Here is a 24,928-nt window from a genome sequence, read left to right as displayed (position 1 = left end):
ATTCTGCCTAACAATTGAACTCTGTTTGAGAAGCTTTTGACATTGAACAATCGTGTACAGTGCTGACAATGTCTGCACACAATAATATAAACTGTTCAGTAAAGCATCCCCAACACGTCTTTTCTGAGAAGTCTCCTCAGATGCTTCATCTAATCTTTACAGAGCGATTTTACTGGAAAAAAATCTCCTTTTCTAAGTGCAAATGATCCTTCGCATGTCCAATAATAACTGAGCAAATTTACCTTTGAAAATTCCTGTAAATCTTAGTGTGATTATATACAATTTGCTCACCACCGCTCCCCCACATGCACACCTGCAGAGACGCTGGATGCAGAGGAAGTGGTGGTGAAAAAGCCCGACGCTGCTCACACTTTCTAGGACACGAGTAAGCTGTGCTGCCAAGGTCAGCGGCACACATGTTCTAATTGTACAAGGAGCTTGACATCTAGCGGCAGGATCTGGCTGGCCGGGGCGAGACAAAGGTTAAGTCAGCAAGCTTTGTAAAAGCACTCCTAAGCAGACCCCCCTCCTGCTCCTCCCCCCCCCCCCCCCCCATCCTAACACACAACCCCCCCCCCTCCATACCCCCAGGGGGGCAAGTGTCCTGAAGGCCTGAGGGGGAGATGAATCGCCAGACAAGGCCTTGTTGGCATTTCATTTTAGGTTTTCATGTTTTGGGAGATGCAGTACATTAAAGACTCCTCACTGAGCTGCAGTGGCCAAAAAGACACATTTAAAAAAGCAAACAAAAAAAAAAAAAGATCAGATCAAATTAATGATTAGGGGAACAACTGAACACACAAGGTGAAATTTACGCTCTCTGATCTGGTGGAAGCTTTTTTGTTTGCTGGCTATTTTCATGAAACGTGCTTCGGACACACCATGTATGTCCTTGAGCACAATCTGAACACCACCCGAATGCTCCTCTTTCACTCCTTTCCCACCCCTTAAGCAAAACAATTATGGATTGAAGTCTAAATCAAGCAGCGGCTGACGATTGGAACTTTTGAATTCCTTCGACATTATATGCAACGATTTGTCAAGTCCAGCAATCAATAGTGTTCGTCACAAGCTGCACCACAGCAGCAGGGAGCGGAGAATCTGATCATGCTGCAACGATATACTGACAGTGTGACATTTGTAGCTCGTCGTGTAAGGTAGCTTTGGATGAGACATGGTATTATTAGGTTTATTTAAGTGTGTATGGGCTCACTGTGCTCTGCCAAAGGCTTGGGATTGTTTCACTGCTGCATCTATCCTGAAAACAAGTGAGCCAGTATAGTGCTCCAACAAGGCAAGAACATTCCACAGCCACTTCCAGTCTTAAACACAATGCCATTGACAGCACACACTATGTGGTGTTTTTTTAAAAAAAAATTATTTTAAAGCGAAACAGCCACGTCGAGAGGTTAAAATGTAGAACAAAATCCAGAAACAGTGTTCAAATTTTTAAAAAATGCCACACTTCTTTTCCTTCTTGGTGGATTCGAGCGTTTTCTGCTTCATAAATTACAATCCAGATTTGACAACAAATTACACATAAATACGAATCATCCAAATGTGAGATTTTACTTCATTAAAAGAAAGACCTCTTTTCATTCCACGATCCTACAGGAGAGCAACCTGATGGATGCTTCCTATCTCTGAGCAAAATATGACATCTCAACCCTGAAACGGTGACAAGGTTTGCCTTTGTGGATAATTGCTCATAAATTACGGAAACCTAAAGAGCAAATTGGACAAAAGAGCCAAGAGTCATCAGTGTGATCCCCCTCCCAAAATCTCACGCCAACATTTCCCCATGCAAAGAGAGCTGCTCCCCTGAGATTACATCACGCATTTCTATTCTAAAGAAGCCCTGGAAGGTGGGTGTGTGTGTGTGTGTGTGTGTGTGTGTGTGTGTGTGTGTGTTTTTGTGGCTGGATGTGTGCGTTGGCCAACATGGGCCAAGAGAGAAAAGGTAGAAATAACAGCAGTGATTTGTTGCACTTCATGGATAAAATGAACCAAAATGACATACATCTTTCCAGTAGAAATTAAAAGGATTAACAAAATGTAAGTGTCAAAGGAAATTCTAGTTATTCTGAGGTGAGGTGTGGTAAAGTAATATAAAACATTGAAATTAATTTTTATGCCTTTTCTTAATAAATCCAATGTGGTTTTTTGAACTATTTACATTAAATGTACTAGATTTTAATAACAGTGTATCAGTCATATTTAAGAGGATTTCTGCAAAGCTCAATAAGTCAAATTATACCCATCAAGTTGTCCTGTTATTCCCATAATTCCTGCAGTTCTTCACCTTGTTTCAGAGCTGACTTTAGCTCTATAATGATGGTTTTGTTGCGCAGAAGCCTGTGTACAGGCTAAAGGATAAATAATCCCCCCCTTTTTTTCCTTCCACATGGCGAGGACGAGCTCTGTCAACGGATCTTGTCGACATTGTGAGCAAAAGGGAACAAATCAAGTGTGCTAAATTTATGTGAGGGGGTAAACAAAACGCATTTCCATAACAAAACAAGGCTTCGACCTGAAACAGATTCCGCATTTTGCTCCTCGCAGTGCCAGACAGGCGCAGTGGGACAAAAGACACGAATGGTAAAATTTTAAAAAACAACATTAAATTTAACTGTTTTCATTTTTTAATGTAATAAAAATATATATGATTTATTTATTTATCTACAGAATTAAGAATTTCCACAGCTTTAGATGAGGATGCTCAATATTTTTCAACTTGTTAATTTGTGTGTGTTTACAGATGTGTATGTATTTCGGTGTGCGCGCATGCACGTCGAAAATCAACTGGAAAAGACTGACAACAGTATTTAAGCACACCGCTTTGAAATTTAACGCATTAAAAAAAAATCTTAAATCGGTTCTATTTCGCAACAGGCCTTTGAAAAAAGGCCTCCAACACGTAATGTGAATGTTTTTAGTGTGAAGACTTCCAAACTCTTCTATGTTCCCATAATCCTAAAAGTCATCTGTCAGCCAGGAAGCGATCATATGATCAGCCTGGAAGAGATGCAGGTCAAACTGATTGTTTTTAAAGGGAGAGTGGAAATAAAACAAACTGCAAAACTTCCTAACCGAGAAAAGAAAAACGCTTCCCCGTCGATTTAACTTATGAATCTATTAAAATGGATTTATTAGAAATTGTCGCATCTATATTTAGGAACTAAATCTCACAGCAAATCCGATAGTAATCCAAACTAATAAAGGGATTTAATTTCAGGAGAAACTGCTTCTAAATCGGAGTGAAGTGGGGAAACAGCAGACGAGCTGTTCGCGTGAGGAGCAGCTGTGGGCTAAGAGAAGCTGACCTGCTGGGATCACTCACCGTGCTCGGAGATCACCCCGGCTAGTGCGGGATCCTCGTCCGACTTGAGGTGCTGCGGCTTGGCTTGCTTGCGTCGGGACATGCTGCTGCTGCTGCTGCTGCTGGCGTCGGTGCTGGCGATGCTGCTGCTGCGTTTGCGCTCCGAGATGCCTCTGCGTTTTGCAGATACATCAGCGAAGAGCGAATGAATCAACACAGTAAAAAGTTCGCAAATAGTCTGGCAGCGCAGGAGAGAGCGGAGAGGGGGGGGAAAGGCAAGAAGAAAAAAAAAACAACACAAAACTGAAATTAGCCCGTGTTGCTGTTGCTGCTGCCGCCGCTGCTGTTGCTTTGCGTTGGATTGCGCATGTCGGTATAATAATTATGATAGTGAATAATGCCTCGCGATTAATGGCACCGTGTGAAGGTGGGGAGGATTGGCTGGAGTCCAGCGGACGCGCATTGAATATGGTAATGAGGGACGGACTAAGCAATTAGCCGCTTCACTCTCAGACTTTATCCGTCTCTTTTCTCTTTACTATCCAACCTCCCCCCAACAACACAACACAACACACCAAATCTCTTGTTATGCCCAGTTCCAGGGGGGTCTACAACAGGCTCCTTTCTCCCCCCTCCTTTCACTAAGCGCACAAGTGCTAAGGATTCACCGGCGCGTTTCTTCATGAAATGTCTCTCATCTTCATCACTCTGACCTTTATGATCCCACTTTTTTTTTTTTTTACCTCACAACTTCAGAAAACGTCTTCTCGTCAAGTCTATACCGAGATCTTGGCTCAGTTCTCGCACTTTCTCTCTCGGTAACTTCTTTTTTTTGTGTGTGTCGAGGCTGAACACGCACCTCCTTCAGAATTGGACTCAAAGGAAGCGACGTTTGCGGTCTGTGAGATGTTTCAAAGTTTTTTTTTTTTTTCTTGATGGACACCTTTCTGGTGAAGTAGTTAGGTGTGATGCACGGAAGCAGGAGAGTGAACCGGACGAGTTAAGTTACTGATAAAAGCAATAAACTGTTACCGTTTTTCTTTTCTTTTCTAATGGCGCAGCTCCGCTCTCCAAACTTTGACGCGCGTCTTCCGAGAGAGCGGTGCCACGATTAGCAACAGTCTTCCTCTCGCTTGCAACAATAATGTCAGTGTGATCAAAAAGTCACTTGTCCGGCAAAAAGAGACGTCGCTTCAGTGTTTCTTATCGCGGTGAAGTTCCTCTCGTACTCCCTCCTCTCGCCGTGTTTTAGCTCCCCGGTTGCGCCCTGGCGTCGGTGCGCTCTCCAAAAAAAGTGGCTTTTCTGGATATCTGGTGACCAAATACGCCAACGCCGCTTGTTTCCCAAACGAAAGCTTCAACTCGGTGTGTCTCCCTTCTGTCGGCTTGCGGGGCTCACATCGGAGCCAACTTTGAAGTTATCTTCTGGCAAGTCACTCGCAGCGTCGGTCTCTCGTTGTCGGACATGGCTCTCTCTCTCTGTGCGTGTGGGGGACTGCGCTGCGTGTGAGAGTCAACCCCCAAGCAGGGGTTCAGCCCATTGCTTTCAGCCACCACTAGGATGTACCACCACGTTACTGTTCAGTGGATCGTCCTCAGACTCCAGTGTGAACACCCAGATTTGACCTCCCATCATATAATATCTCCCAGCTCTCGGTCGCCGCCTGTAACGGATAGGCTGTCATATTAATCTCGCAGAGTGTTTTTCTTTTTATGAGATCGGCGATTTTGTGGTTCCACGGTAGGCTTTCCATCACAACACGCCGCCTGTATTTTAACTTTATTTCTACTTTATGAACCTTTTACGCACGGCGGCGAGCCACCGGGGATGTAGTTTGTCCTGTACAGTCAGTAATCATAGTGAATTATTGTAGAAAAAAAAATTATGGATAAAAAGTATTTCAAAGCGACATGTGTGAGTGTATGGCCTGTTTGGCACATCATACTAGGTTTTGAAAGACGATTATTTGCCATTTTTACGCACAAATTTAAAAGAATTAAAAAGGGGAGACATTGTTGTGCTTTGGTAGCAGCTCACTGTGGTACTGAACAAACACTTTAACCCTTTACTTTGCAAATTGTTATTTGCATTAAAATGTCCGGACGCATGGTATGGTGGGAAAAGGATTCAGAGGATTAGGCTGTGAGACGCCGAGTGGCATGTAAATAGGGCAAATAAGAAGCCCGCATATTCCTTTTTTTAAACTGAATGAACATGATTTGCACAAGGAACCTGATTGAATTTTACCATCCTGGTAATTTTGCAGACTAAATCATTAATTCATTTCAATATTCCAGAATTATTGCTGATTGTAAAATGGTTTAGAAAATGTCCATCATCACGCGTAAAACCAGCGTATTTCTGAATAAACCCCAAACCATTTTACTGTATTGATGGATCCTTTTCAGTTTAAAGGGGGGGAGAGAGCTCAGATAGAGCTCCCCCCCCTTCTCTCCCCCCTTACCCTCTCCATCCCCCCGCCCCCTCCCCCTTGTCTGTTTGACTTGTCTATTCCCCTGCGTCCGCCTCATATGAGAGACAAATCTGTTGACAACAAGGTCGTCCTGTGAGCAAACTTTCTGCTTTCTTCTCCCTCTCCTTCTCCTTCCATCATCCCCCTCCTTTTGAAGTTATGTCCAAAAGGCTGTTATTATCTGGTATTAATAGATGCAGCCCCCAGGAAGACAAAATCAGCTATTGATAATTGCAAGGAGTATACGGCAGCTACTGTATCGATCGGCGTGTCCTCCACTCCCCCTGGTACTGAGAGATAAGAAGACACACTCTTTAGAGCAATATAATTTCTTTTGACCTATCTGCTTGCTACAGACTTATGATGAATAGCCACAGTGGCTGAAGTCCTTTATCACCAAAGTTACCCCCTTGATATAATATTGATTCTTTATAACTAGCTCGCCACACAAAAATCAAACTGTCCACTTGGCCATCATCATCATCAATATCATCACAAAGGCGGGAGGAATGAAGATCCCTTGCGCCTCTAAAGGCGAGACTGCACAATCTCCTCTGTAGGCCTAATCTTTATTTTGCTGATGATGAAAGGAAAGGGGAAACGAGGCGAGGTGCCATTTAAGACGAGGTGCCATTTAATCCGGTATAGACTACACACGCGCACACACGCACACATGCACAGAAAGAAAGCTTTTGTGGAAGTAATTCATTTGGTGTGAAATATTTCCCACATAGAAAGCTTTTCTGTCTGATTTTAGGTTTTACATCATGTGAAATTCTGCCCCCTTAATCCTATAGTTTTATAGGATATGTCTGTACCCTATGGGTCATTAATTGCTCTATAATTGACTGCAGTGGAAAAGTTAAAAAAAAATAAAATAAAATTACGCACGTGTGTTTTATGATGCTGCGGATACATGGATGTGACTCATCCTTTAACCTTTACGCATCGGGCTGTTTTTTTTCTTTCCTTGCTGCATAGCTGGAGCCCCATAGAGGGTTGTAACAACGGGGCCACTCTCTCCATTCACCGAGAGAGGGGAGAGCGGTGCTGGTGGAGGAGGCGAGGAGGTGGTGGTGTGGCGTGGGGGTGGCGGTGGTGGTGGTGGTGAGAAGGAGGGGTGGCAGAGGAGGGAGAGGAGAAAACGTGTAATCACCCAAACAACCGTTTGTTCTTTCTTTCTTTCTTTCTTTTTTTTTTTTTTTTCCCCATTTCACCCCCTCTGGATCCGTGTCGCAAGGTAAGAAAAAAGGCTACTTGGCTCCTATGCTCTGGCCCTCTCTGCATCATAAAGTGCATCGGCAGACTTCTGTTACAACTCCTCTCCTCTCCTCTCCTCTCTCAGCCTGCAGTCTGCCGTGAGTCTGTCTGTCTTTCATTGCGGATACCGTGACGGAAGGCCGGACCACCGGGAGGAAAACACCAAGAGGTAAATGACGCCCGGAGTTGGAATTTATGACTCTTGTGTTCCTCTGTATCATTGTGCTATCAGAATAGTGTTATCTTAGCTGTCTTTAAATGCGGTATGATATTTAATGTGTGGATTGAAACGCATGTGATTAGACCGCGAAAGTTGCGCAGCTTGAATTCGAAAGAAAAAAATCGTCCCGTGCGTCAGTGTCCAATCAGACGCCTTTGCGCCGCCGCAACTGGTGCCAAGACGCATTTCCACGCACCGCAGGCTACTGTAGCAGCCTATGGCAGCCTATGGCACACTCCTGAGGCTGCATCTGCACCAATCAGAGAGCAGATGCATCTTTTTTTTTCCTGCTCGTGGCTCACCTTTATAATAGTGTCTCTGAAGACAAATCACACCAGTGTCTCTTCATTTTATTTTATTTTAGTGGCATCTTTTTTGTGACCTTAATAATAATCTATAGTTTCTTACTGTATATTAATATCAATAATGAGCATAGTAAACTGACACAATGTGATTATCTCATGATTCATCCCATAATATTAGAACATTTTTGGTTCTTACCAATAAACATAAATATTTAGTTTTAGTGACCTCATTAATAATAATCTCAGCAGGAATATTTAATGATTATTATTATTATGATGCTTTAAGTGATATTAAAAGTGTATCAGTACTTTTAAACTTTTTGTAGTTACACTACACTTTGATATCTGTTTATATATCTATTTTTCTATAGTCTTTTAACAACTTGTTCTAGTCATAGCATTTTCAAATGTAAAATAAGGTCCCTATAGATGTATAAAAATTACGCTGACGTGCAACTTGTAGGGGTAGTGCATTAGGTTTATGTAGTAGCTTTAATTGCACAGCTTTTCCCCTTCATCCTGTGTAGTCTGTCATTATGATGCAACAGCATATTCTTCTAGTAACCTTTGATTTAAGGATTAATTGTCTTTAAATGTAGAATAAGATCACCAGACTTGTTTTTATGAATATCATTGGGGCGTGTATTTTATTTGGGGTCTTTTTCCTAGGATTTGTTAAAGGACGCGGTGAGGAAGTAACTGTGTGTAGTATTATTACACACTTTACAACACTATTGCCTGTCCGAATGACATGACACAAGAGAGATATTTTCTTTTATGTCATGTTGCCTAGCTTTGCTGTGTAACTCACATCCATTCGGTGGATATGTAAAACACACACACACACACAATTTGATACATAATTGTGGACATCATGCATAAGTAATGACTATTGTAGCTGGGACTGTACTAAGTAGCAACTGACTGTGATGCTCATCTGAAAACAGAGTGTTTTAATCACTTTGATCAGACATCAGGAGGCTTTTGAATCTGTCTGAGTGAACCCATCATTTTTTAGTTATCATATCAGGACCTGCTTATCTTGCTTCAGTTGAGGCCGAGCTGAGATAAAATGTGACAGGCGGCTCGTACCTGAGATGAGTAAAATTTGATCTGACTGTCCCAATCTGGCTTAATTGAAATGAATTGAATCAAGCCATTTCTTCTGCTACTGTAATTAAATTAGTAGCTGGGGCGTAATTGGACATCGAGTTGGCACTTGAGAGGAGATGACAAAACGCTCATTGCTGCCACCAAAGGACTATGTGTCAAATTCAGTGTGAACGGCAGCGAACCAAACAGTGTCTGACACGCTGACGAGGCTGCCGCTTCGCTCCAAGTGATCCACAAACAAAAACACACTCAGGTTATCTGCCAGACGGAGACGCTGCCTCGTGAGAATATGTGGAGATATGCGTGCAGCTCGTTAAAGCAAACTAAGTGTGGAAAGAAGCATATTTACTGAATAGAGTACATCAAAACTGAGACTTCTGTGATTTGTTTTATAGCCCAGAATATTGCTTTTGGTGGGACCGTAAAACTCCAAATTGAATCTGAAAACACTAAAATAGTTTCAGTACTGGCAGCTCTTAAAAGAATTGAAATACAGGATGAAAAACTCAGGATTTTATTATTATCATGATAAAAGACAAAATTAAATATAATCCTGCCACAGTTTGAAATGTGTGAAAGTGCAATACCTGCAGACGGATATATTGGTTTAGATATAGATATACGCACTTGCACTTTGAAGTTTTCAATGGTATCACATATCTCGTGTATCCACTTGGCCCACCACACAGGAAGGGAAGAGGGTTTTACTGCTCCAAGGCCTTGGTCATCTGTGGCTCTAATGCCATTTCCAAGAACAATGAGCAGAAAAGGGCTAAAGCCGCACTGATGACACTTAATCTCATTGGAATTCCTTGTCAGGTTTGACCTTGGAAAGATATTAGCCACTCGACAAGTGACTGTGTGTGTGTGTGTGTGTGTGTGTGTGTGTGTGTGTGTGTGTGTGTGCGTGTGAGAGGAGGGCTGCCTCTCTGTGTGCAGTTATGTGATTGTAAGTTTCTATTTGTGTATATGTCTCTGTGTGTTTTATTATACGTCTTCGTAATTAAACCAGGTCCAATGAGCTTAACAGCAATTTTAAGTTTACAGCTGCAGTGTGATCTTCGCTGCCAGTTTAACTGTATTCGCATGGAGGTGTAGCGCTCCTAATGTGTTGCTGGAAAGGGTGGAGGTGGAGGTGGTGGCGGTGGGGGGGTAAGAATGGGAGAGACGTCGCATGTGCATGAGAGCAGCCAGCAGCCAGACCATTGGGCTGCCGGGATCTGTGGCCCAGTGATATGTGTGCCACATTGTCTGTTCAATAGAGGCCTCTGAATTTTTAAACAGCATCAGTTACTTCATACTGTCATTGTTTTGGCACCATTTGCCTTGCTTAATCCTGGTAAGTGCATATCTACACTGTCTTACAGTGCAGAGGTGTGTGTTTCGTGGGGACCTGCATACGTAGGTTGTTGCATTACAATTCAACGGTATTGCAATTTGCCATATTGGTAAATGTATGAGGTTTGCTGTTACCATAGTGTGTCTTCTGTTGTGATTAATTTGCAGTTAGAGCTGCGAGTGTGTGTGTCTAGGTGAACGCCTGTGCAAACATGTGAGCATGAATCCAAAATGAGACAAAAGACAGAATTTGCAAGGTTCCCAAAATATTTCAAGCCAGTCAGTTTTAACAGAATGTAACATCCTGCTCAGGGTCAGAAGTGTGTGTTTGTGTGTTTTTGCTTCTGAAACGACTTCTTCTATTCAGTCCACGCTATCTTCTATGGCTTCAGTTTGACTTAGATGTTCACACTACAAAGAGGCAAACAATATGAACAAGGTGAGGTTGATTGCAAAAGGCTTACAAGCTTTAAAAGCAGCAATTAAAGTTTCGTTTTGTTTAAGGAACTGGTAGGAAAGTAGATGATGAGTTTGTTCATGATATTATGTTTATATATAAAATACCATAATGCATAATGCAATAGTATAATAAATACTAACCACATTCTCACAGATACCTGCATTGACTGTTACTTAAAAACACAGAAAAGACTCCATTTGAAATTTCGTGCGCTCGTCTCGACTGCTCTTTGGAAGATTTTACGTTCCTGCCTTTGCAGTGCTGGATGCACTGATATGTCAACAGACCTTCAGCCTTTCACTTTCTCCCAGCGTCTCTGTCTCCAGGGAGAAATATTTGCACAGGGAAGCCTTCACTGTACAGTTTCTATAGTCTTCCGTCTTTGTCCGCAGGCTGACTTATTTATGGTAACCCGCTAATGAGCTATACGGTCTTTTGTAGTGAGAGACAGCATGTGTAAACATTTAGATTTTTCCCCTCAAGTACAAGGCCAGATCCCCCAAATTAAAAGACACAAAGTGAAATGAAATCACGGAGCAACATAACACCTGATCAAATACAAGGTTACCCATGCAGCGTTTTGTGTTTTGCCGTGTTAATGCCCTATGTTGCTATCAGTCTGCCGTGTGTTTTGGAGGACTGCCAGCCAGTGGAGGAAGAGCACCTATTTTGTGGAGAGGTAATTGCTACACAGTAGCCTCTGATTGCCAGGATCTTTCACTGGGAACGGCTCCGGCTCCCTTTTCACTCGCACCGACAGCCTGATTACAAATCATCTTATTGATTTGATGAGTGCAAGATGTTTGCTAATAACTGTTCTCATACCATCTGTTAATCTTTGTTGTGATTAAAGAGGTAATCCCAATACCCATTATTCCCAATGACAAGAGCGGGGGATCGTTCTCTTACACAAGCTTTAGTCCCTCACAGGCCAGGCAGGGTTGAGAGGGGGGAGCTTTGAAGGGAGGGGGGGATGCAGCGCCAAGGATATCAGTGATCTCCGAATGCAATTGAGAAATCTGCTCCTCCTTCCACATAACAAATGTGATACAAAAAAGAAAAGAAAAAAAGAATTACACCCCTCGCTAAAAATCCATTACCTCGTATAATCACGCAAAATGATTTTTCTTAAATATGATAATAAATCACAGGCTGGATCAATAGCCTGCAGACCAACTGCTATGCCCTGATAACGTATCAATCAATATTTAGTATTTAGATTTTAATTAATACTTCGACGGAGCTTGGAGCCTCTTAACACCAAGAGAAATATAATCTTTGATAAAATAAAGAAACTGATAAAAGCGAACGCGGGGCCTGTTAGCATTCCACAGTTGTTCCTCATATCTGTCATTGATCAGTCAATTGCTTTAGTTGTGATTAAGGACCCTTCAAAATCAAGCTTTGTGTGTGTGTGTGTGTGTGTGTGTGTGTGTGTGTGTTGCATTGGGGAGGTATGGATACGTGTGTTTACATGGAAACATACTCATCGATCATGCTTGGTGGGACCGAGCTAAGCCTCAAAAGCACCTGCTGCAAACTGTGCATGCACAAGATCACAGACTAACATCATGTGCTGGATTACAAGTGAAAGATACAACAGCAAAGGAAGCTCACATCGATCCTATCGAGAAGTTTTGAAATACGTGTATCTTTTAAAAAGCGCGTTCAATTTATTTGACAGTGCAACACAACGCTTTGTTCAGACCGTTTTTCTCAACACAAAATGCAGTAATCCTAATCTTCATACTCCTGCACGGCTACAGATTTCTTACACGCACTGGCTTGAAGCGGTTTAACAGCCGCTTCCTCCAACTACTCTGCAGCATACAGTAACGACCGCCGTTTAATTGGCTGTTGTGCAACTCTCACAGAAACACTTAGGCAAATAGTTTCAGAGTGATGCATTTAAGGTCTTTGCGTCTCCAATATGCACGCGATGGCCCGTCTGTAATCTTTTCTTAAGGTTTTAAGTGTTAAACACAGGACTGCCAACTGTTTTTCAATTGGATTGGCTCTTGGGGCATTTGTAATTGGAATCCTTCTGCTTTATAAAGAGATTAAATTCGACAAATATAGAAAGAGAAGGGCAGAGTTTGACCATCAGGATCTGCATGTCTAATACTAGATTCATAAGACACATTGATAAATAGGATTCGGTGTTAATCCTCCTTCTAACTTGTGCATTTGACTTGTAATCTGTTGACTTGTGTCTTTCTAGACTTTCTGCTTTATTAAGATAGAAAATGCTTAAAGTAATTTGTAGTAAATCAGTGTGGAGATTAGCAAAAAGGGAGTAAATAATACGTGATGTGAAGTGGCGCTTCAGTGGTTTGTACATTAGTATTATGTTGCAGCTTACACAGCATTTGGAGAGGAGACAGAAGGGCTGCTCAGGCTTTTGGCTGAAGGCCGTGGTGGCCCCTGGTCCTTGGGCAAGTCAAACTGTGAAGTGAGCTTACAGGACATGTGCGTGTTGCTCTGGGTTATGGCTGGATTTAAGTGTCTCAAGGCTGTCTGCTGTCTTACCCGGGTCAACAGGATATTAGGCCATAGCAGGACGGCCTGAGTGGTTGGTGTTTCTTTTAAGCTGATCCCTGACACACACACATCCACTGTCACATTGGCACACACAGGAAGACATACAGTGGAGGTCAGTTTAAGCAGCCGGGGTGGCCTCACCTGAAATATCTAATACATCTTTATCTATTATCCAAATAGAGATGCCACTTACAGTAACAGAGCAAGTGTCCCAACCATGTTTCGCAATGTGTATAGAAGACGTGACAGTGCAAATGGAATATTTCCCTGCATAACACAGGACAACCATCAAATTGCAGTTATCAGTGTTGAGCTGGAATATCAGCTTAGCTCTGTGATAAAGCTCACACACCATGAGACTGGACTGGATTGGCCAATCCCTATTAATCCCTTCTTACTGTTAGGTGGACATGTTAGGTGCCAAGGGGGCCCGGTGTGGGGGCTGGCATGGGGTGTGCAGAGTGAGTCAGCTGCTGCCCGAATTACTGTAATTCAATTAGTGTATGTGTGGTCATACACATTTGTAACAGTGTGGGTGCATGAGCTGTTAGAGGCAAGGTAACATTAACAAACCACTGACTGTGTGCCGTTAAATCACAGCCCTAAATGTGAGACATTATAAGCATCATCAACATTTCTATAAAGATGTCAGCAGCACCGTCTGCATTGTGTTGGTTAACAGGGCAACAGAAAACAGGCAGTTCTGGTTTGCTTCAGCGACAGATGTGAATAGGAAGACTGAAAAAAAAAGTCCAGGGGCAGAAAAGCAGCAACAAACTAATTTTCATGAAGATTTATGGTCCTAATTTTGAGGGACACTAGCATTAGCAATATCTCTGGTGTCAAAATGAGTCCACTAGTTGTCAAGGTTGAAATATTTGTCCATTATATATAGTCAAATCAAATAAATAAAGCATCACTCTTGAATATGTTTAGATTATTTTTTTTTTATGTATTAGAGGTGTCACTAGTAGCAAAAAATAAAACTCATGGAAAATTGTCACTGACTGGGCCTTTAAGCTCTCTGTAGCATTTCAGCATCTTTACGTTGTCTTTTCCAAGACATGACTTTACAGTTTTAGCTGAGTGTCACTGCTCTAATCAGGCCAGATTCGAAAAGTTGAGTTTGTTTTTAGCAAAAAAAAATTCTGTAAAATTTTTCCGGCCGACAATAAAGAACTAACGAAGAAAATTAGCGAATAGCTTGTGAACGTAGTGGACCTTTAAATATACCAACTTACAAATGATTAAGGCAGGCTAAGCTGTCTAAAGTTTTAGAATTTATAAGTTAGTATTTTTTTTAGTCACAAATTCCTGGTAACACTCCATTATTCAGTTAATGTCATTTCTTTTGGTAGACTTGTTCAGTTAGTGGTTCGGTAACATTAGCTTAGCGCAGGGCTTGTGAAGGATTTGGTGTTCTTTAACCCTCACTACTCCAGTTCGTTTCTGGACAATTTTTGCTCCTGTTATATTTTTGCTCATTATTGGCTCATTTTTTTTTTATGCAATATAAAGTCCTGCACCTCTATTGAAACAGCACAACCACAACTACAAGTAGTAAAAACTCACAAATGTCTTTCATGCAATAAAACAAAATTACAAAGCCGTAAATTGTAATAAAGTTTAAAAAAAAAAAATAAAAAATCTAAAGTTAAATTCCACTTGTTATCCATTCAACAAACTGACTTGTAGAACATTTTTCCAAGTTCCCCCTGGTAATGCCAGTACAGGAAATAAAATGTGACTCTACATACTACAAATATTTTATTACTTCACAACTTCAGTACACTAGGCTTTTTTTCCCACTCTGCACATGAATTCTAGAAAGAAATTTCACTGTGCTGAATGTATCTTTCCATGATCTATCTTCTCGTATCGTTTTTGAGTCATGCTGTATTTATTTTATTGCTCAAGTGTGTTTTATTTTCCTCTCAGTCCGTCTAATTTGTTTCTATGCTTGTCTCCTATCTGCTCTGTGTGAGCACAGTTTGCAGTTCAGTTGCAACGAGAAGAACCGATTTGTTAGTTTTTTTTTTTTTTTTTACAGCATACGACAGGGCTATTCAATTAAAAATTCACTGGGGCCGGATTTTCAGACTAAGAACATGAGCTGGGTCGGACGTTTTTAGCAGACACTGAGCAAAGTTAACCATTTAAAATAAACACAAACAGATAAGATAACAAACACACTTGATGTTTATTAACGTACTGCCACATCCCAAAGGACATAAACATAATAGAAGAGCAGTACTTAAACTAAACCTGTGCTGAAATACTGCTTCTTTAAATTTTACATTTCAAACACACAACTTCAACACATTTTGATAGGTAAATATAAGCACAGGTTAAGGTGCATATGAACATAAAAACTAAGTGCCGATTAGAAACACCATCTTTTGTTTTGGTCACATCTCAAAGTGCATTAAAAAGTAACTTGCTTAACAGTAACTTTTCAGAACTTGAGACATTTTTCTTCTTTTGAAATAACAAAAAACAGAGTTTGTCCCTGTCTATATTTGGTCTCATCTGAGACAGTCACATCTTCAGTGCATATAATCAAAAAAATAAACAGTAGGCACAGTGATAGTTACTATCCCTTTGAAACGAAATAAAGCTGACATCAAAGTGCATAATAAAGTGCAACTAAGTGAAATAACTGTCAAAACAAAATGTCTTTCTTAAATATTAAACTTCTAATAAGTGAACAGAAAATAGTCACATAAATACATCAAACTACCTTTAGTGTCTGCTACAGCACGCTGCTTTGTTGCACTTACCATGTCTCGAAGACATCTGTGGTGAGAATGTTTGACGTGTCAGACCTGTTTGATAGCAGATGTCACACTCGTCTTAACTTTATCGTCCGTTAAAACTTCATCCACGACAGCCAACATGCAGTCCTTCACAGTTTCTGAGTCTGTGAACGGCCTCTTTTTCGTGGCCCTTTCCTGAGCTGTGCAGGTCCGCTTCATTGTAGTACAGCTCCGGTTGTAAGATGCAGTCAAACTCTGGATTATAGCCGCTCTCTCATGACATCCCTCGGGAAAGTTTGCATGTTTTTCCAACGTGGTGTCTTCGGACATGATAATCTTTCAGCGCTGCAACGCACTCGTTGCAGAGTAAACGCATTGGTTTGGCGTTCGGACTTGGTGGTAAATAAATAAATAAATACTTGTCAGTCCACGCAGGATTAAACCGACGGTTTTCCTCGCCGATTTGTCGTTTCAGGATAGAAAAAGACATGCTGCTATTTTCACCTGTATAGAACTGCTAATGTTAACTTTTCAAACGCGTCTCCTCAACGCAAGGCATTGTGGGTTAGTTGCTAGGTTACGGTAAGTGTTGCATTCAATGTGTGCAATAATGTTGGAATTTTTGCAAGAACTTGTCAGTGTTACCAAAAGATGTTTTTCTGTTTTTCTCGGACCCAAGTCCCAGTCACTCGGCAGTTGCTTTCGGCCATCTCGAGGGTTGCTTTCGGGCCGCATGTGGCCCGCGGGCCGCTAGTTGAATAGGGCTGCTTTAGATGGTTGGAAAGGGGTCATTGGGGGGTGGGCCAGTTGTGAGGGGCGCACGGGCCGGATGTGGCCCACGGGCCGCCAATTGAATAGGCCCGGCATACGATTACAGCTGATGGTTTACTTTTGGCAAATTTTTGAATGAAACGTGTTGAATGAAGTGAGTTTGAAGAAACATCAGGATTTTATGCTTGAATTTGGCTATTTAATTGAAAGTTGAAAATCCAGTGATTCTTTTGGTTTTTAACGTATACGGCTCTTATAAATGGTGTAATTTTGGTGATTTAAAAGATAACAGAAAACATGGCTTTCAGCTAGATGGGTTTTGGAGTTCAGAAGGTTAAAGAGATAGGAAATGGGATTAATAATGAAAGTAGCATATTGACTAAGCATTGTATCAACAATATAGTTATGCAGATACAGAATCTTTCCTGTAAGTTGTCTGACTCATTACTCCTCCTTTCCGTGAAGGCATTTTGTTGAGTTGGCGTCTAGTTCACACATGGTTCACCAGCATATGCAGAAAGAGGAAATTTAATTTTAAACCCACGCATTTTCTCATTTTCCCAACACGTTTAGTCTAAAACTAGTTAAAAAAAAAGATAATTACACCGTTGCATTAGTTTATGTTGCTTTTTTAGATAAGTAAGCTACAATTGAAAAACAAAGAATGAAAAAATAAGAGAAAAACAATGAAAAGCAGGGAAATGGAGAGATTGAAATAACCCTGAATTAGAGAATGAAGATGGTGAGTGGATGGAGGATGACGGACAGTTGTGGAGACAGGGTTGTTAGTTTATGTAGGTTGCAGGCTGAGTCGACTGGAAAATTTTGATCACTTTAATTTACTATATCCAGCGTTGCTTCTCTCCCTGTCCAGCACTTTTATCAAGCCCTGTGAGCCCGTATTGATTTTTTTATTTTCTGCCCAGGATAAGAAGACAGAGAGTTAGGGAGCTCTGGTGAATGGAGAACTTTCCTCAGATTGCTGCTATTCTCCAGCTTATTGCATCCTGTCGTTTGTAGTTTCAGATGATGTCCAGTACGCCATGGCTGCTCCAGCCAATAAACAAGGTGACTAACAATGGAAGAGGGCCAGGAATGAAGAGAGGGAGACAGGCCAAGCACCACACCAAACACAGATAGAATACAAGGGCGGAAGACAACATTTTATTGGCAGGTTGCTTTGTTTTACGGGGATTTTGTAAAAGTATTATGGTGACTTTGCAGTGAAATAAGAGCTTGTTTTAAATGTTTGTTTTTCATGATCATATTTTTCAAAAATCTTTTTGGAGCATATGGATTACACTGGACTAAGCTATTTTTGGTATAAAGCTTGTCTTAGTTAATCATCTATTACAGTAAACTAATTAATACGAGGCACAGATCCTTTGTAGGACACAATGCTGTGTAATACTTCTCTTTGTAATACTGTCATGGTCAAACTTTAACTTAAAGGGACTATTTTCTTTCTTTTTTTGCATCTGATTGTAAATTAAAGCTCAAAAATAAGAAGCTTTTTGTCAGTGAACAACTGGGCATAGTATGATTTTTTTTGTCATTTTGATTGTTTTGCCGCTGTCTCTGTCCATGCTTTCATAGAGTAACCACGTTAGAATTTAAATTCTGGGACTGAAGGCAAGAATACTATTTAACATTTTTTGTATATTCTTGTTACTGGTTCATGTGTGTCTCCCTGAGCAAAATTAATTATCACCTTTGCCCCAAAGAAAATGCAATTAGAAAGTAGAGGTAATGGTTTTTTCTCCAAAATGAAATGGGACAATGGTTTTGTCCCCAATTCATTGCTATTTTTTCCTTCTTTTTTTTGATAAAGTGTATCAGACAAATTGTTGCCTAAAATCTTTCATTTTTTATTTTTTTCTTTTGGTGTTTTTTCTTTCTTGTGACTGTGCATTTGCATTTTCGAATGTTAGGGTGAAAGGTGTGTGTGTGTGTGTGTGTGTGTGTGTGTGTGTGTGTGTGTGTGTGTGTGTGTGTGTGTGTGTGTGTGTCTGTGTGTGTGTTTGAGAGAGGAGGGGGTGGGTGGGAGAGAGAGAGAGAGAGAGAGATTAGTGACAGTCTGATAAAAGATGTCTCCAAAACCCTAATTAAAATTGAATACCCCTGCAAATGCAAAGCAACATGCAATCTGCAGGTATTTCATTTAGAGCAACTATCTCAGTGCGAGGCTGTTTTTTATGTCTTTCTTCATTGCACACAAATAGCTATCCCCCTTTCGTTTTATTTTTCACACTTCCACATCTGCCGCCGTCTTTGTCGAACCTCACAAGTTTGCCCTTCTCTGCCTCCCTTGATGTCAGACACAATGACAAAATAAAATCAAACCGAGGTACCCGTAGTGTGTCCCTTTTTTTTTCTTCCAAAACACTTCCAAGGTTCAGCTCATTAAACTGCTGAAAAAAAGAAACGCTTCTCCTAACGAAACTGTGAGCTCAGCGTCGTCGTCGTTGTATTTTGATAATGCAAACAGGCTCATAAATAAGACTTTATTTCTGATCAAATGCTAACACTAATAATATTTTAAGACAGGCGTTATAATTTCTATTTGAAATAATTGTCCTTTTGTTGCAGAAATAATGCTGAATCAGTTCAATAAAAAGAAAAAAAATCAGCAGACTAATATTTTAATTCGTGCATCTTAAAAGTTGTCAATCTATGTCTTTCTTCTGATGCCGGATCTTAAAATTTAATTTCTCCCTCCCACCATCTCCTTGTTACATCATTAAAACAGAGACTCATCTTCTGTCCTTGGCCTTCAAATATGAGCCACAGTTTTGTGAGTAAAACAAGAAGAGTGGTTGCACTGTACAGCGGAAAACCATGTTTGAGATCTGACCTGTGTTGTGGCTGCAGCAGCACTTTCACTTCCTTCTGTCTGGATTCAGACTGTCGGCCATGTGATCTCACTTCACAGGAATCCACACACACTTGTCAGTGTCATCAGCCACTGGTGACCCAGGATTTACCCGCCAGTTTACATGAATCACTTCAGGCTCTTGCATCAGTCTGTCAGCAGATCAGACTGGTATTATATTATTGTTTATTTCTGTGCATTGCGACTTAACAGCTAATTTTTAATTCCTGATATTTTTTTTTGAGTTAAGTGAAGGTTGAGACTAAGATTTCCTCACCGTCTCTGGGAGAGAAATGTTTTTACATTGCATTTTTGGTATGCAAGGAGTTATATAATGCACCAACAAACCATGTGAACAACAAAAGGTTGAATTTTGAGCATTTCAGATCCAGAAATCTGGTCCTGGACCTTTATATAAGAAACAGTTACAACTTTACAATGGGAAAACAGGAACCAAATCTCACATTTAGATCAAATATTGCCTGTAAATACGATAGATTATGAACAATATTTTAAAAAGGTTAAATTGCAAAATGAAAACTTACCAGAAAAAAAGTTCAAATGAAACAGAGACAGCTGATCTAACCATAACAATGCATGTCCTACATTGTGTCAAGAAAAAATACTGAACATGAGCTATAAAAAAGGAAAAAAGAAACAAAAAACAAGCAGAAGTTGACAACTACAGTGCAAGGAAAGAAAAAAACATTCCATTTTTCAGGAGCTTCGGATTTCAAAAACTGCCTGACTGTTACTCAAAGCTCACACCTATAATCATTTTTACTTGGCTGCCTGCCGAACATACAAGGAAATTGCTCTGGGTTAAGCTACCGTTTAGTCATAAGGATCTGGTCAATTTGGTGCACTGCCAAAGCCATGCCCTTGAGTCACTTTACTGTATGTATTTTTTTGTTACCCATTCCCAGAACACCAGTTGAATCATACAGCAAATAAATAATCCCCAGCACAGACAGTTTAAAGCGGTGAGCAATAAACATGTGTCTTGGGCATGTGGTAGCTTTCTCTGAACCACAAAGAACGGACTTTTTGAACCTCCTCATTTTCCATCTAGACAGTTATTAACTTCTCAAATGACATCTTGTCATGTTAACTATTGATTCCTGTCATCATTAGAGTGTCTAATAACGAGGGCCTTGCCTTGACAATTTTGTTATATGTGCCAGCAGTGACAGTCCCATGTGTTAAAGACATGTTTACTTCACTCTGGGATCAATAAATGCTGTGAGCCAGCATGAGAGTATAGGCCCTTACCAGCGTTATCGATGCACAATGTATCACATTATGAAATATACGTAGGAGGAAGCTGCCCACAAGATTAAGGAGTCCTCATAGATCAATGAAGAGTATGAGCATTAATATAGTGCTGCTACTTCCCTCCTCCTGGACACCCCAGGTTATTTTTGCTCTCAGGCTGAACACTCATGCACATAGACGTGCTTCTGCGTGAACTGGGAGAATTAGATTTGCTTGTTGGTGTCACAATCCAATATCTGTCATTGAAAGGATTCTTTTCACTCCCGCGGCCAAAGGTCTCTCATTTTCGGCTCGGCCAGAGGCTGTAAAACTGTAGTTCTTGAAGATTTTAAACTTATTAACATGTTAGAAACCTGTGCCTCGTTCTGGGTGCTAACAATACCTGTGTGTGTGTGTGTGTGTGTGTGTGTGTGTGTGTGTGTGTGTGTGTGTGTGTGTGTGTGTGTGTGTGTGTGTGTGTGTTTGTTGTCAGGAAATGTTCTTTCTTCAAGTCATTTCACTGTTTAATCTCATGCTGAAATTTAGGTGCAGCAAGTTACATTAACCCTTGCATGAGCTTGTTTCATTTTGCACAGAACTACAATGAAATCTCTTTTTTTTTTTGTCTCCCATAGTGTATTTTTGATTCAAAATTACTCACTCGCCCTGTGCCATAAATCTGGCATTTTTGCCCGGTAATCATCCCGACCACATCCAGTTGACCTCATATATAAACTGAACTCATAAACCTCATTTCCCACGTTGCACGTCAGGCCTATATGAGCTCTTCATCTGAATATATCCCCATGGCGGAGCACAACAGAGAGCGTGTTGTCATCCGGCTGACCCTTGAAGTGGCCAGATGAAGGGCAGCGAGGAGGAGGAGGAGGAGGGGTGAAGGGTGGAAGGGAAACTTGGGCCAAGGTCAGGAAAGCTAATTTGTTTCCCGCGTCCCCTGCCGTCCCTGAGAGGCAGACCACACACTGCCCATACAAGGGGGGCTTTAATGTGGTTAGGGGGGCATAACATGGGGTTGAGCTCATCAGCTACTGGCTCCTATATCACGTAGGAAGGAATCATCTGTGCTTCTGTGTATCAAAGATATTACATCAGTGCTGTTTTAAACACTGGTCTTGGAAAAGCAGAGCCACCCTGAAAAATTAAGATCATAAAGATCATTTTCATGTTCTGGATTGGCATCAAATATTTTCATATACAATTGTACTATGCAATGCATAATCATTTTCTTTAGGTAACAGAAGCAGAACTACAATGTTAAAGCAAAGTTATTCTGGATCATTCAAAAATTAATTCATGAAACTATATATATATATATATATATATATATATACATATATATATATATATATATATATATATATATAGATATAGATATAGATAGATAGATGATAGATAGATAGATACATATATATCTATATAGATAGATAGATAGATAGATAGACAGATAGATATAGATATGAAGAAGTAGTTCTTTTTATTATTCAATACTATCATCAAAAATGACCTAAATCATGTTTCACAGAGTCACATCCACTTCAAACCCGTTACAAGATCATAAAGAAACAAAAATGCACAAAAATTTACTAAGTGAAATAACAACAACTGTCCAAACTTCACCAAAACAAGCAGCACGTTGATAGCAGCGAGATCAAGAAGAGGTGTTTCAGACATATTATCTGGAAAATGAACTTAAAGTAGCAGATATAAATCATGTAAAAGAACTCTTGCCAATGCAATATGCTCAACAAACAGCACACACAGTATACAATGACAGATTATCATCATTTTTGATTATTAATTTTGAGTATTTCACACATCTATTTAATAATATACTGTCGCTCAGTCCGGATAAAGACACTGTGTTTGTCACATCAGTTTCATATGTAAAGTCTTAACCTGCAAAGTAGCTACTAATTACAACTTTGAGGTAAATGTAGTGTGCAAAAGGTTAAATGTTTCACTCTGAAACTGAAGTTAAAATATAGAAAAAGTACAGAACTTCAGCAGATGCACTTATTTATCAAGATAAATATGTGCTTAGTTGCATGTTACCTGTAGTTACCAGTAGCTGCAATTTGTTTTAATCAGTAAAAATACAGAAGCATTCGGGACAAGCAGAGACTTGTGAGTGTAGTTATCTGTCAACAGTCATATTCTCAGGACAGGAATTTATCTTTCCACACATATACTTTAAATTATATCTGCGGTAGTGGGTATGTATGTGTGTGTGTGTACATGTTTGCATTCAAACTTTCACTTCAAAACTACCAATTCAAGCCGTTTCCAAAGCAGTTTTGCTTTAAATATAATTGTCAACATCCATATTATTGTCACTGGTGTTCATTTTCACATTATTTTTACTATATTTGTCATATTTTTATGAACTTTACTTAATATTAAAGTTGGCCTCCTCCATCAAATGCTTGTTCTATTGTGTGACGTGAAACTCTCTTTTTTTTGTGGAGAAGCTGAGAGCCGTCTTTTTTTGAACAATCAAAGTCATAGAGGAAATGAATGCATTTGCCACCTCAAGGGCACACATGGAACCTCTGCCGAATCTGTAAAACTGTGGTTAATCGCTATCTTCATTAGGACAGTGCAGCCACGGAGAGAAAAAGCTTAAATTACCGAGCTCCTACATGTGACAAAGGCCAGACCCTGTAATTCATGGCGCAAAAGTGTGTCTATGTTTGAGGAATTAACATTGATTCATTCACTGTACAAAAAAAAAGTGCAATATTAGGGCTTTAAAAACGCCCAACACAAAAAAAGTTTGCCAAGTTTGTAATGGATGAATATATAGATTAATGGACTCAAAGTTACCAAAGAGATCAGTTTTTTTTCTTCTCTTTAATTAGCACCTGTGAGCTGTTTCCCATTAACACTGTGCACATTAAAAATCCCTCTGCTTTTTCTAATTAAGTAAAGTGGAAACAGATTAGATGGCTTCTTTGAACAAAGGTCAGTGATTGCACTTTGTCTCGCTCCTTTGTTTGTTTGTTTGGCCGGCACTAGGAGAGAATCTGCCACTTCTTCCCAGAATGCCACTTCACAATCACTGTTTGTTTTACGGAACAGCCTTTTCTTACCCTTTGTCTTCATCTGCTCTCAATCTTTTTTCTTTTTTTTTTTGTCTTTCAGAATGTGATCAATAGATAAAGACGTGCCACTCGCTCGCTACTGTCAGCTTTTTTTCCCTTCTCTTTTTGGTTCCATAAAAGCAAACATATATTGTGCTCCACAGGTGGGAAAGAGAGTCTGAAGCGATATAGATTTTTTTGGCTGATATGATTATGACGCACATGGAATGTCAGATTAAAGGCGGCCTGATGAAAGATAGGCATCAATCAGCGACGTCTCTGGAGAGGCTGCAAGGCATGACATGGTTGTCAAGAAGGAGGAATATGGTGACTCATCCCTCGCTAATCTCCCTTTCCTGGACAATTGATCTGACTTTCATATCCATTAGCATGGCTTCCATAGCTGCTGTAATGAATGGGCCAGACTACAGACATACTTCAAGACTGAACTCGTCTCTTAGACAGAAGGAAAAAAAGGACGGAGTAGCTGTGATTCACGAAGATATCCTAAACATCTCAAAGTGCAGCCTGTGCACCTCCATGAATCCTCAGCAACGTGAAGAATAGTCTAATTATACTGCAGTTTAATTCACAACAAAGCATTTCACACAAACCTTTCAATAAAATAAGCTCAGGAGATGATCTGGGTTAAAAAGTAGCAATTATGTGTCTCTATTTTCAATCCCTGATATAAAAATGCCCCAGATCCCAGTCTCAAATGTGTGTAACGTCACTTTTAGTTAGGCATGTATCTGTTCATATTGCAAAGAGGAACATAATTTTGCAGATGAGCAGTTCAGGGATGCCCTGTTAGTACAGTGTTGTGTGAAAACTGACTTTATCAAGCAGATCAGGTGACAGATACACATAAGAAACACTTACTAGACCAAATAGTGCCACAGCAATCCTTGGCCTCATGTGAAAAACACTCTGATGCCACTTATAATAGATCAGTCCTCCAAGTTGGTGCATACTATAACATGAGGTATCAGAAGCAGTAGTGAGAGGAAAAAAGAGTCAGATGAGTGCATTTTTGATGCACGAATACCCTGATATTACCTTGAAGTCATACCTTTTACTGTTTGTGGCACCAAACACGCAACACACCGTGTTTAGTGTTTCTTATTCATGTGAAATATTAGTT

At 40.3% G+C, this 24,928-nt stretch overlaps 1 protein-coding gene and 1 long non-coding RNA gene across 2 annotated transcripts in view; one reads left to right on the top strand and one right to left on the bottom strand.

The window, feature by feature from the left end:
- The window catches only part of sall3a (spalt-like transcription factor 3a), a 15,899-nt gene extending 11,108 nt beyond the window's left edge, over window positions 1–4,791 (bottom strand). The window contains exon 1 of the mRNA XM_023264764.3: window positions 3,341–4,791. Within this exon, the coding sequence (XP_023120532.1) occupies window positions 3,341–3,422 (82 nt within the window). The 5' untranslated portion in view covers window positions 3,423–4,791. The remainder of the gene's footprint in view (window positions 1–3,340) is intronic.
- A 214-nt stretch (window positions 4,792–5,005) lies between these two features.
- The window catches only part of LOC111580027 (uncharacterized), a 55,485-nt gene continuing 35,562 nt past the window's right edge, over window positions 5,006–24,928 (top strand). The window contains exons 1-2 of the long non-coding RNA XR_002747142.3: window positions 5,006–7,033; window positions 7,139–7,222. This is a non-coding gene — a long non-coding RNA (uncharacterized LOC111580027). The remainder of the gene's footprint in view (window positions 7,034–7,138; window positions 7,223–24,928) is intronic.

The sequence above is a fragment of the Amphiprion ocellaris genome, chromosome 9 (assembly GCF_022539595.1).
Source record: "Amphiprion ocellaris isolate individual 3 ecotype Okinawa chromosome 9, ASM2253959v1, whole genome shotgun sequence".
In the NCBI taxonomy this organism is placed as follows: domain Eukaryota; kingdom Metazoa; phylum Chordata; class Actinopteri; family Pomacentridae; genus Amphiprion; species Amphiprion ocellaris.
Note: the sequence above shows the minus strand (reverse complement) of the source record. Positions and strands in the feature narration are given on the sequence as shown.